The following is a 12157-nucleotide window of genomic DNA, read 5'->3' as shown; positions in this document are numbered from 1 at the left end:
CACCCAAGGATATTTTGTGCCAAGTTTGGCTGAAATTGGCTCAGTGGTTCTTGAGAAGAAGATGAAAATGTGAAAAGTTAACAACGACAACGACAGACGACGGACAAATTTTGATCAGAAAAGCTCACTTGAGCCTTCGGCTCAAGTGAGCTAAAAACTGTTGAGGTTCTTGATAATTTAATTTTACTTTGAACGAAATATAATATTCAAAATAAGATTACTTTATCATTATTACATTTACTTACATTTCAAATTATGAAAATTAGATCAATTCAGGAGAAAATGACATGAACTATTTGTGGCAGATGTTTATGCATGTTTTCTGTTGAATATCATCGGAGTAAATTGGTCAACACAGTAGCCTCGCTTTCGGCTCTATATAATCAACACAAATTACTGCGCATGTTAAATACGTGATGACCATGGGAGATTGAACATAGTTCAACTCCCAAAAATAGTCGCGAATTATAATTAATTTTAGCCTTTTCTTATGAAACATGTTTCACATTTGTTTTATGCCACAAAGCAATTCAGATATCAATTTCAATAAAGATAGACTGTAAGCGAGAAGCGAAGAAGAACGAGAAGTTCAAAAGTTTAAATCTTATTCTTAGTGTGGCACCGTATGTCAAATTTCTTTGAATTACAGGAACGGTAAACTTACAGAAGTCTCACGGTTAGAGCAATAAACGAATATTTAAGCTTGCAATATGGAACTGTTCAAAACGTTTTAACAGAGTTTTTAATCATGAAATATCGATTGTACAATGGGTGCCAAGAATTATTAAAGAAGGTAAAATATATGAACGTTTTCGTGATTCTAAAATATTTTACTGAACCGACGGGAAAGTGTTTAAGCGTATGACGGCGCATACCCGACACACGACGTCACATGACGTTATTTAGGTGTGGTGACTTCCATAACCACACGATGTATTTAAGTCGATATTTTGAATAGTATAAATCATATGAATTTGATTTTTCAGGTCTAATTTGAAATTAAAAAAGCTTACAAAATGTATAATTTTGTTGTTTTACGTAGACTATTAGTAATTTTATCGAAGTTGTGACATTACGTGTGGATCAACCCTCATATCAAATGGGAACATTTCAAAAAAAATATTTAAAAAAAACACAAAACTGGAATTGCAATTATTGGTTTGTTTACTTCCAGTGTGATTATTCGTTTTAGTAGTGAAGACAATTTGTTTCATAATGATTAAATAATTACATTGGACTCCGATGATTCTATCACTTACTTGGTACTTTGTAAGCCTTGTTATTAATGATGTAAATATCCATGTGTGGGTGATTCCCTACACAGGATCGCACTATGGCAGGTCTCCAGAATCTATGAAACCATTTGACTTGTGCTTGGCTCTGAGATTTCCCACTGTAGTTAAGGATCTCCCCTTTTTTCTCTAGATCTGTTATAAAAGTTTTCCTTTCATCTCCATCTTTATTTGATACAGCATCAGGAATATTCACTATTTGAAAATATATTTATAAAGAAAAAAAAATCAAGTGAAGTAGTTGCTGAATTTATAGATTTTTAATCAGAGAAAATTAAAATATTATTATATTGTCTTAAGCATAGTATTGTTTTTGCTTAATATAGATTACATGTAAAATGTTTTTTCAAATAAACTTTAGGAAAAAAGTAGTTAATTATCTGAAACCCTTTGTGTTCACAATTTCATCTAGATTACTAAAGATGAAGGTATATTTCTGCGCAAAACCTACAAATGACTTATTTATGTGAATTTTACGTCTCAATGTATTTTTGAAATATATTTTAAAGCAGAATGCTTAAATGTATTTTAATTAAGTTTAAATATATTTTGATTAATTGTGTTTTCTTCATTATAATTGGTTTTCTTGTCAATCTCTACCTAATATTAAATTTTAATGACTTACGTATCTGGAACACATAAGGAAAGATGTTTTTATCCTCCATAGTAATATGCGTCAGAATATTCATTTGTAGGCGGTGAATTATAATTTTATCACCTTGTGAGCTTCCACTAATCAGACATTTTTCTCGAGGCTTTCTATGGTATCCTCGCGTTCTAAAGTATTTCAGTGTTGTGGTGAAACTAAATAAGAACAATTTGTAGACACTGTATTTGACGGAACGCTGTACAATACAATACATTGTTTCATCTGCGGCATCCTCAGTTATATTAACTTCATTTTGATCCTCATAAAGAAATTCAGTTGCCTTTAGTTTGTCTAGTATTTGGTATGCCTCCTCACTCGATAAAAAATCTTTCTCACTGCATTTATGCCGAATTAATATAAGACTGTCACTGGATTTAGTCTCCATATCGCAGTATTTTCGAATGTGATTGAATATTCCAAGCCTCTCTCTGTCATTAAAGTTAGGACAACCGGTGTCAGAACACAGAAAGGAGAAAAGCATGGCTACCTCTTCGCCAGACATTTTTTGAAATTCATCTAAAATATTTTTATATTTAAGAACATGTCTGTCAAAAAACGTGTAGAAGATTTTTTAAAAAGTTTTCAAATTAGAGATTTAAACGATAGGTGTATGCTGAAATATCTTCAGGCGTTTTTTCTCCGAGTCAAAACCAGGTAGTTTTTAACAATTATATGAATTGAATTTTGCATTACATACAGATGTTGAAAGGGGGATACGCATAAACACGTTTCAGACCCAACTATTGGTTTGGTTTAACCATCTAGGTTTTGAGATCGCTTCCAAAACATGAGGTGATAAAAACCATAAAGGTATAAACCTATTTGTAACACATTATGTTTATTCGTTTTGCTAATACTAATCGCATTTTTACATTTATGTATGTATTCGTTTTGTCCAGTAATAAATCGTAGTTTTGGTTATCGTTCATGGCTGTAGTTCTTGCCAACGTGCCTGGGGATTTTATAATTATGCTCATTGCATTAGTAACCCACTAAGTGAAACATGGTGTCAGATGCAGGATTATAGAAGAGGATTACAGGATTGAGCAGAACTGTTTTTCTCGCCATATCTTGAGTATATTGTGCATATTTCGATTTGGCGCGCTGCATCGTGATTACGACAGCCCGGTCGGGAAATGGCGCTCGAACGATTGACACCCCCTGGTAAAATAAAGTTCAACACTAAGAATATTAGTGAAGACTGGAGAAAATGGAGAGAAGAATTTGAACTCTATGCATCTCGAACGATGAAGGATGCAGAAGACAAAGCTAAGTTACAATTACTGAAATATTTGATCGGCGCTGATGGCAGAGAGATTTACAGCACACTGAAGTTTGGAAAAAAAGGACATATAATTAAAAGACGTCCTTGAAGCTTTTGACGCTTACTGTAGACCCAAAAGAAACGAAACAGTAGAGCGATTCAGGTTCAATATGAGGAAACAGGAACAAGGTGAGACAATAGAAACTTTTATTACTGATCTAAAAACATTAGCTGCAAAGTGTAACTATGGAAAAATGGTTGATTCACTAGTGAGAGACAGAATAGTTTGCGGGATACTTGACTCACACCTGAGAAAACGTTTGTTAAGAACACCAGAACTTACCCTGGATAAGTGTGTCGACATAACGCGTGCAGTAGAAATCACAAAACAAGGAATTAGTGTATTGGACGGCAACAACAATTCGTTAAGCAGCCATACAGAAAATGTCAACAAAATCGGCAAAGGTAAACCCAGTGCAAAGACAAGTGGAAGTAAACATTCACACGCAGATAACAACAAACCTTGTAAATACCGGTATTGTGCCAAAGTACATGAGCCCAAGAAAGAAAAATGTCCGGCATATGGAAAGACGTGTCGACTGTGCCATACAATGAATCACTTCGAAACAGTATGCAGAAGTGCTACCAAGAAATCACAACCAAAGTACAAGAAGAAAACTGTACATCACATTGGGACAGGTTGTTCAGACACCGACAGTGATGATGACTATTCAGTTTGGACCATTCAAGAAGAAAACACACATTCTGCACACTCAGTTTCCAACAGTGTACATGTGTCTATGATAATTCATGGAAAGAAAGTGACATTTCAACTGGACAGTGGGGCCACATGTAACATTTTACCACATAGTGTGATTCCAAACATGCCGCCACTTCAGCCTACAAATTACACCTTGAAGATGTACAACAAATCTACCATAAGGCCTCTAGGAAAGTACACTTGCAAGTTACCAATCCAAGGAATGACACTGAATTTGTTGTGATCAAGGAGACTGCATGCCACTCTTAGGAAATAAAACTCTACAGCACATGGAGCTCTTGAACTGGAGAAAGGAGAACATTCTAAGTTTGAGACAGCTGTTACCATCACCTCTCAGCAAGAAGCAGCTCTTTGCAGAGTATCCAGATGTCTTTGAAGGAGTAGGTCGTCTCGCAGGAAAATATCACTTAGTTCTAGATGAAAACATACAGCCTGTAGTTCATCCACCAAGGAAAGTGCCTATCGCACTGAAGCCATTGTTAAAAGCAGAACTTGACAGACTTCAGGAAATGAACATTATTACACCAGTAAGTGAACCAACACCATGGGTCTCCAGCTGTTTGATGGTCGTGAAACCAAACAAAGTCAGAATCTGCATAGATCCGAAGGACTTGAACAAAGCACTTAAGAGGAGCCATTATCCACTTCCTACGATAGAGGAAATACTTCCAAGCCTTTCTCGTGCAAAAGTATTTAGTGTTCTGGATGCACGTAATGGATTTTGGCATGTTGAATTAGATAAGGAAAGCTCTATGCTTACTACATTCAACACCCCATTTGGACGATTCAGATGGTTAAGGATGCCCTTCGGTATCTCGACTGCACCGGAAGAGTATCAACGTCGTCAAGATCAGGCGGTAGAAGGACTACCAGGTGTCTTGAGTATTGCTGACGACGTATTAGTTTATGGTGAAGGCGACACAGAAGAGGATGCCATTGTTGACCATGACCAGAAACTGAAAGCACTCATGAAGAGATGTCGTGAACGAGGACTTGTGCTCAACAAGGACAAACTAAGACTTCGTGAGACGGAAGTGAGATTTGTAGGACATCTCATAACAAAGGACGGTTTGAAACCCGACCCTGAGAAAGTCAAAGCTGTGAACGAAATGCCGAATCCAACAGATGTCGCAGGAGTGAGACGCTTCCTGGAATTCGTTAACTACCTAAGCAAGTTTCTACCGAGTTTGAGTGACATTTGTGAGCCGCTACGAAAGCTTACAGTGAAAGACACATTGTGGAGCTGGCACGAGATTAATGACTTAGCAGTAGAGAAAGTCAAAAGATTGGTGACGTCAGAACCAATTCTAAGCTACTATGACCCAAATAAGGAACTTACCTTACAATGTGATTCTTCGGAGACAGGATTGGGTGCAGCACTGCTACAACTTGGGAAACCGATAGCGTACGCCAGCAGAGCCCTCACAGACACAGAGACGAGATATGCCCAAATAGAAAAGGAACTTCTCGCTGTTGTGTTTGGATTAGAAAAGTTTCATCAGTATACGTATGGACGAAACGTTACAGTCCAAAGTGATCACAAACCCTTAGAGATCATAATGAAGAAGCCACTTCATACAGCACCGAAACGTTACAGAGGATGCTGCTTCGACTGCAGAAATACTCAACAAAGCTAGAGTATCATCCCGGCAAGGAAATGCACTTAGCCAATACGCTTAGTAGAGCATACTTACAGAACAGTGATCGTACAGGTGCACTCCTAGATGAAATAGTTCATTTCACACATCTACAGCGGACGGTAGGAGATAGTTTTCAAGAAATTAGAGACAAAACTCGACGAGATAACACATTACAGGCACTCATTCATGTAATACTTACCGTGTGGCCCAAAATGGTATCTGAGGTCAAGGACATAGTGCGGCCATATTTCAATTTTCGAGATGAGCTAGTCGTACAGGATGGAGTTATCTTCTGCGGAGACAGAATTGTGATACCCATCAGCATGAGGCAGGACATGTTATGCAAGATTCACAAGTCTCACATAGGAGTGGAAGGAAGTCCACGTCGTGCACGTGAGAACTTATTCTGGCCAGGCATGAATGCCGAGACCAAAGATTTCATCAGCCGATGGGACATATGCAGATCGTTAGATGACAAACAGTGCAAAGTGACACTTAAGTCACATGAAGTTCCAGATAAACCTTGGGGAAAGATTGCTTGTGACATTTTTACATTTGATGGCCAACATTATCTGGTGACCGTTGATTACTTTTCGAATTTCTGGGAAGTTGACCACATCTCCCGTTCAACATCGAAAACCGTAATCAAGAAACTCAGAGCTCATTTTGCGAGATACGGGATACCTTACTCTCTTGTCAGTGACAATGGACCGCAGTTTAGCTCAGATGAGTTTGCTGAATATGCTCACCTTTGGGAATTAAACACATTACAAGTTCTCCAAAATACCCTCAGAGCAATGGCAGAGCCGAGCAGGCCGTGAAAATGGCAAAGAGATTGATGAAGTGCGCAGTGAAGTCTAATTCAGACCCTTATCTGGCCTTACTGGACTTTCGGAATACACCTACACAAGGCATGGGAACAAGTCCAGCACAACGTCTCATGAATAGGAGAACGAAAACATTATTGCCTACTAAACAGTCGTTACTAGTGCCGGAATTTCCAGATCTGAAGGAGCAGGGAAGGAAGCTTGTGAGACTGAAAGAACAACAAGCACATTACTACAATCGTGGGGCCAAGGATCTGAAACCATTGAAGATTCAAGACCTTGTGCGCATTGCACCACCTGATGGAATCGGACAGTCAAAAGAATGGAAGAAAGGGGTAGTGACCAAAGTTTTACCAAATAGCTCTTATGAGGTCCAGTCTGATGGTCAACACTACCGGAGGAATAGACGACATCTAAGACCCAGCAAACATCAAGAACAGTCGGAAAGTGCTGATATAGCCCTTGAGGATTACCGAGAGATACGTGTCGAACAAGAGAAGCCAATTCAAATGTCTGATTCGAAACAGATGATCGAGTCCGCAAAAGAGCAGGATACATTAAAGGCACCGCAGACAATCACCAGATCAGGACGCGAAGTGAAAGTGCCCATCCGATTCAATGACTATGTAAAGTAACATTGTCAGTGCATTATTTGTGTTTATGAAATTATGTTTGGTAAGTTGTGAATAGGGCATAATAATCCCTGGCTTACCAATTTTGAGCAAGAGCTCAAATTGTTATCATCTGTACTGTATTATGTCTGTATGTAGAGTTAAAAAAAATCATAATTCATACATTTTGCATTTACAAGTTAATTTAATGCTACCTTGATGATTTCTTTGAACTCAATCATTTTGAAATTTGATCTTGACTAATTGGACAATGAAAGAAACTTTACAAAGGAGAAAAGATGTAACACATTATGTTTATTCGTTTTGCTAATACGAATCGCATTTATACATTTATGTATGTATTCGTTTTGTCCAGTAATAAATCGTAGTTTTGGTTATCGTTCATGGCTGTAGTTCTTGCCAACGTGCCTGGGGATTTTATATGCACATTGCATTAGTAACCCACTAAGTGAAACACTATTTACATAGGATATTCACTTTTGCCAATATATATACATCATTTAGATTTACAAATTTACTTTCAATCCACAACTATATTGTATATATATGCAATCCTCATTACTACATGTAACTCAATCCATTCCGAAATTCCGAATATTTCCTGAAATATTCCAAAATTGACCTTTTGTTTTACTCGAAATTATCTTGGGCCTTTATAGTACATTTTTTAATGAATTAATTCTCCGTCATTTCTCTCCCTATGTATAAACAATTGTAGCGTAATTCTGAACTGTCTGGAGCTTGCATTTAAAGAGTTGCATTGATTGTTGTCCCCCGCTTTTGCAAAAGCGAGGGGATATTAAATCTCATTCGTCAGTCTGTCAGTCTGTCCGTCACAAAAACTTTAACCTTGCCCATAACTTTTGATTTAGTAGATATATGTCTTTCATATTTCACATCTGTATTCCTTGTGATAAGACCTTTCTTTGGGTACCACCAAATTTGACCTTTTGACCTTGGAGTTTGACCCACTTTTACACAAAAAATCCAAACTTTTACTTTGCCATAGCTTTTGAATGGTAGGTACTAGGACTTTCATATTTCATATATGTATTTTTTGTGGCAAGACCTTTCATTGGATATCAACAGCCTTGACCTTTTGACCTCGACCATGGAAATTTACATACTTATAAAAAATGTTTAACCTTGACCATAACTTTTGAATGGTGAGGACTCAGGCTTTCGTACTTCACATATATAATTCTTGTGAGAAGACCTTTCATTGGATACCAAGAACTTTTACGCTTTGACCTTGACCTTGGAGTTTAACTACTTTTTAAAAACTTTAACCTTGGTCACAACTTTTAAACAGTAGATACAAGGACTTTTATGTCATACATTTTATTTTTTGTGGCAAGACCTTTCATTGGATACCAACAACCTTGACCTTTTGACCTTGACCTTTGAGATTTACCAACTTATAAAAAAACGTTAACCTTGTCCATAACTTTTGAATGATTAGGGCTAGGACTTTCGTACTTCACATATGTAATCCTTGTGAGAAGAGTTTTCATTGGATACCAAGAACTTTTACCATTGACCTTGGAGTTTTAACTACTTTTAAAAAACTTTAACTTTGGTCACAACTTTTGAACGGTAGATACTAGGACTTTCATATTTCACATATATATTATTTGACCCTTTGACCTTGACCTTGGAGTTGACCTACTTTTAAAAACTTTAACTTTGGCCATAACTTTTTAACCGTCAGGATTAGGGTTTTCATCCTTCAAAAAAATCAAAGAAAGAGGGCGCATTAGATGGGCAGTCGGCAGGAATCATTGACACAAAACAATTCAGATTTAAATGTCCAAGCACCAAGTAGTTTTAATACGCAACACATAAACTTTATGGGAATTGATTTCTGTCTTATGTTTGTTTATTTGTAAAGAATTTTTTTTTTCAATTAAATGCTGTCATGAAAGATAGATTATCTATACTGGATACATTTAATAGAATATAATAGAAGTCTAACACTAACTAATTTTTTGTGCTCAGTTTTCAAATGCACTGAAAATAATGAATGTAACAGAACGATCGAAGTTTTAGTTTTTAAAAAACATATTCAATAATTTTTTCATCATGTGTAGCTTTGTAGTTACAAGTTCTCGATGTTTATTTCTGTCTGGGAAGGTTAGCACTATAAATGACAAAATATGAACGCATTGAAATATAAAATAATGAATGTAAATAATTTATAAAACGTAATTTTGAAACTTTATTCAAGGAGTATTTTATTTTACTACCAATTCAAAAATTTTAAGCAAAAAGAAAAAAAATTAAAAAATCACTGTATTCGAACCTAAAATGCTTCGTCGATATGGCTCGAATTCAGCGACAAACCAATGTAGCTACTCCGGGACACCAGACATAACTTTCATTTAAATCATTATTTAAAGCCAAAGCCCTATAAAATTGGACTTAGTTAATTTTCTGCCAGAAAATAAATAGAAAAAGTTTAGATTTTGGTATTTCTGGGTCATCTCTCCATTTTTCAAACAACTTGAATAAATTTTACGGTTAAAAATACACTGATAACGCATTGAAAATTCATGGAGAGAAGACCCAGAAACAACAAAATAAATGAAAAACGGTTATAAAAGAGTCAATTTTTGCATCATTTGACTGGTATGGCTATATTCAGGTGCATATTCAAATAAAACCAAACATATTTAATTGAAAATTTGCCAATTTTACATTCACCTACGACACAGTCATTGGCTAGGTTTTGAAAAAAATGTATAAATCAATGATAATTTTTTATTCTTTTTATGAGCCACTATTCCTGCCGAATTGCCATCTAAAGCGCCCACTTTCTTTCGAAATAAATGACATATGATAGGATGTTCATATTAGACACAACATAAAAAATAACATCTCACCCACAAAGACACCGAAAGAGGGGGACCACAATTCTTTGAATTTGCTTTGACGGTGTTTCGTTGTAGTGATCAGACGGGTGTAGACGTACATTATACACTGCCTTGCTACTTGGTCGCGATGAAATTATCAACTTTACGCATTTAAAAAAAGATAGACGTATCATGAACAGCACAGGTCAATGCATTATTTACAAATAGAAAATGTACATAAAAACAAGGAATAATTGCAAAGACTCTTAGACCACGAAAGGAATACTACATGTCAGCCACTAGTTTCGAGTGTGCAATCGGTTGTAACGAAATCGAAACCTCTGACGGTGCCTATTTATGAGAAGTGTTCAGCTTTAAGGATACACCAAAGGCTTTTTTCAAGATTTTTGTCAATTTTGAGATTTTTGGCTAAGAAAACAATGCTAATCACTGCTTTATAATGCATGAAAAATTCTTGCTGATTATTAAATGGTTTTCTAATTATTTAACAATAATCAAACATAAACACTAACACATGTGAATGTGCCGTTATTGAAGCTTCTGATTTGGTCTGTAACTGCCTGCTTCTGAAAGGAGCCATAAATCACTGTGACCACTTGGGGAATTCTTCACTAGCCACACAGAGGTTATCAGTAATTAAACTACAGGGACTCTAGATTTAGGGAAGGAGATCTAACAGGTCACTAATGACCATGAAATAAGAGGTGGAGCTTAGCTCTTGCCATTTTGCCGGGAAATCTTTCTGATTCAGAATTGAACCTATTTTACTTCATTAAAAGCACCTAAATAAAGAATAGAACCTCCCATTCTTGTGAATATGCATAGGAAATATGGATAAGTGACAGGTATCCAAAGCTGAATCTCTAAGGTGTAATATATTTCCAGCTTTGGCAGACTTTGTTGTGTAATGGGGTTTTGTCCTCTACTGTAAAGTAAGATCAGTCAGTTGGTGGTATTATTTGAAAGGATTCAGCTCCCTTATTTATTGACCAATTTCTCTGAAAACTGGCCAGAACGTGTCTCAAATGTGTGTTCACAAAACCGTATCTCAGATTTTTGATATCTTGCTCAGTTCTCGAATTATTGGGGGAAATGTAGAATTAGGCTAATAAATTGGTAACATTGAAAGACAAATGGATGTAACTTTTGAATAAAAAGATTTATCAAAAATCTGAGATACGGTTTTGAAGTTCAATCTTTTATCTACATTGAGGCAAAATTTTGACTATGAGAGGTGGAATACAAAAAAGTTGATTTATAAAATATAAGTGCACTAACAATTACATTAAAATATTAATAATTTTTTAATAAGATAAAAATGAAAATTAAAATTAGGATCATTAAATAGTGAATTTAATAAGCTTTCAAATAATATATACTTTTAACATGTTATCTTTGTTAATGAAAGAATTACAAGCAAATTAAATTTTGCCCTTTGGAAACCTTTGGTGTATCCTTAAGCGGGAATGACAGAACAAATTTTCCCAGGGATATATTTTGTACTTAATGAGTATAATGCTCATTAATTTTTGTATCCAAGCTCTACAAAAATTTCCTTTGATTTGATCGTTACATGTAGATCGTACTAAGTCACCAACAATATTTTAGCGGTCTAAATAAAAAACGGGTTGATATCATGATCAAATTTTATAAAGCTTGGAGGGCTTTATGGTTTTAATCATAGACAAACCCGTATTTTCATCGAGATTAATGTTAAAAATTGATACCTTCTTATCATATTTACACTTATTACTGATTTATTACCAATAATTGAGTACTAAACGTTGAAACTTATAATGTGCTTTTTTTCAAAGCTCAACGGTATTAAATGAATGTGTTGAACCGTCGACTACTTATGACGTCTGTATTGGATATATGCCGAATACAGTTCTGTATTAAAAAAATATCAGACAGTTTGAAAACTGTCTGATTTTTCAAATACAAAATTGTATTAAGCATATATCGTACTTAAAACATTGCTTTTGATCTACCTGAGACAGTCCTATATAAGAACAATAAACAATGGTGTAAATATCCACTGATTCAATTCTTTCAAGTGTAACAGGAAAGGAGAAAATGCATGGCTGGACCGGGAATCGAACCCGGGACCCCTGCATCTCTAGTCAGGTGCTCTACCAACTGAGCTATCCAGGCCGATATCCACGGCCCTAACCATTACATTCCTCCCTCCTTAAAGGT

General features: G+C 35.8%; 1 protein-coding gene across 1 annotated transcript in view; it reads right to left on the bottom strand.

The window, feature by feature from the left end:
- Positions 1-12157, bottom strand: part of LOC134260939 (uncharacterized) — a 59705-nt gene that overhangs the window by 9450 nt on the left and 38098 nt on the right. Inside the window, exons 7-8 of the mRNA XM_062743461.1 lie at positions 1918-2457; positions 1260-1487 (exon numbers count right to left, since the gene is read on the bottom strand). Of these exons, the coding sequence (XP_062599445.1) occupies positions 1260-1487; positions 1918-2457 (768 nt within the window). The remainder of the gene's footprint in view (positions 1-1259; positions 1488-1917; positions 2458-12157) is intronic.

Source organism: Saccostrea cucullata, unplaced genomic scaffold, assembly GCF_032062105.1.
Source record: "Saccostrea cucullata isolate Sc308-1 unplaced genomic scaffold, CSIRO_AGI_Scuc_v1 ctg1283, whole genome shotgun sequence".
NCBI classification, from domain to species: Eukaryota; Metazoa; Mollusca; class Bivalvia; order Ostreida; family Ostreidae; genus Saccostrea; species Saccostrea cuccullata.
This window is presented reverse-complemented; position numbering and strand designations above follow the sequence as displayed.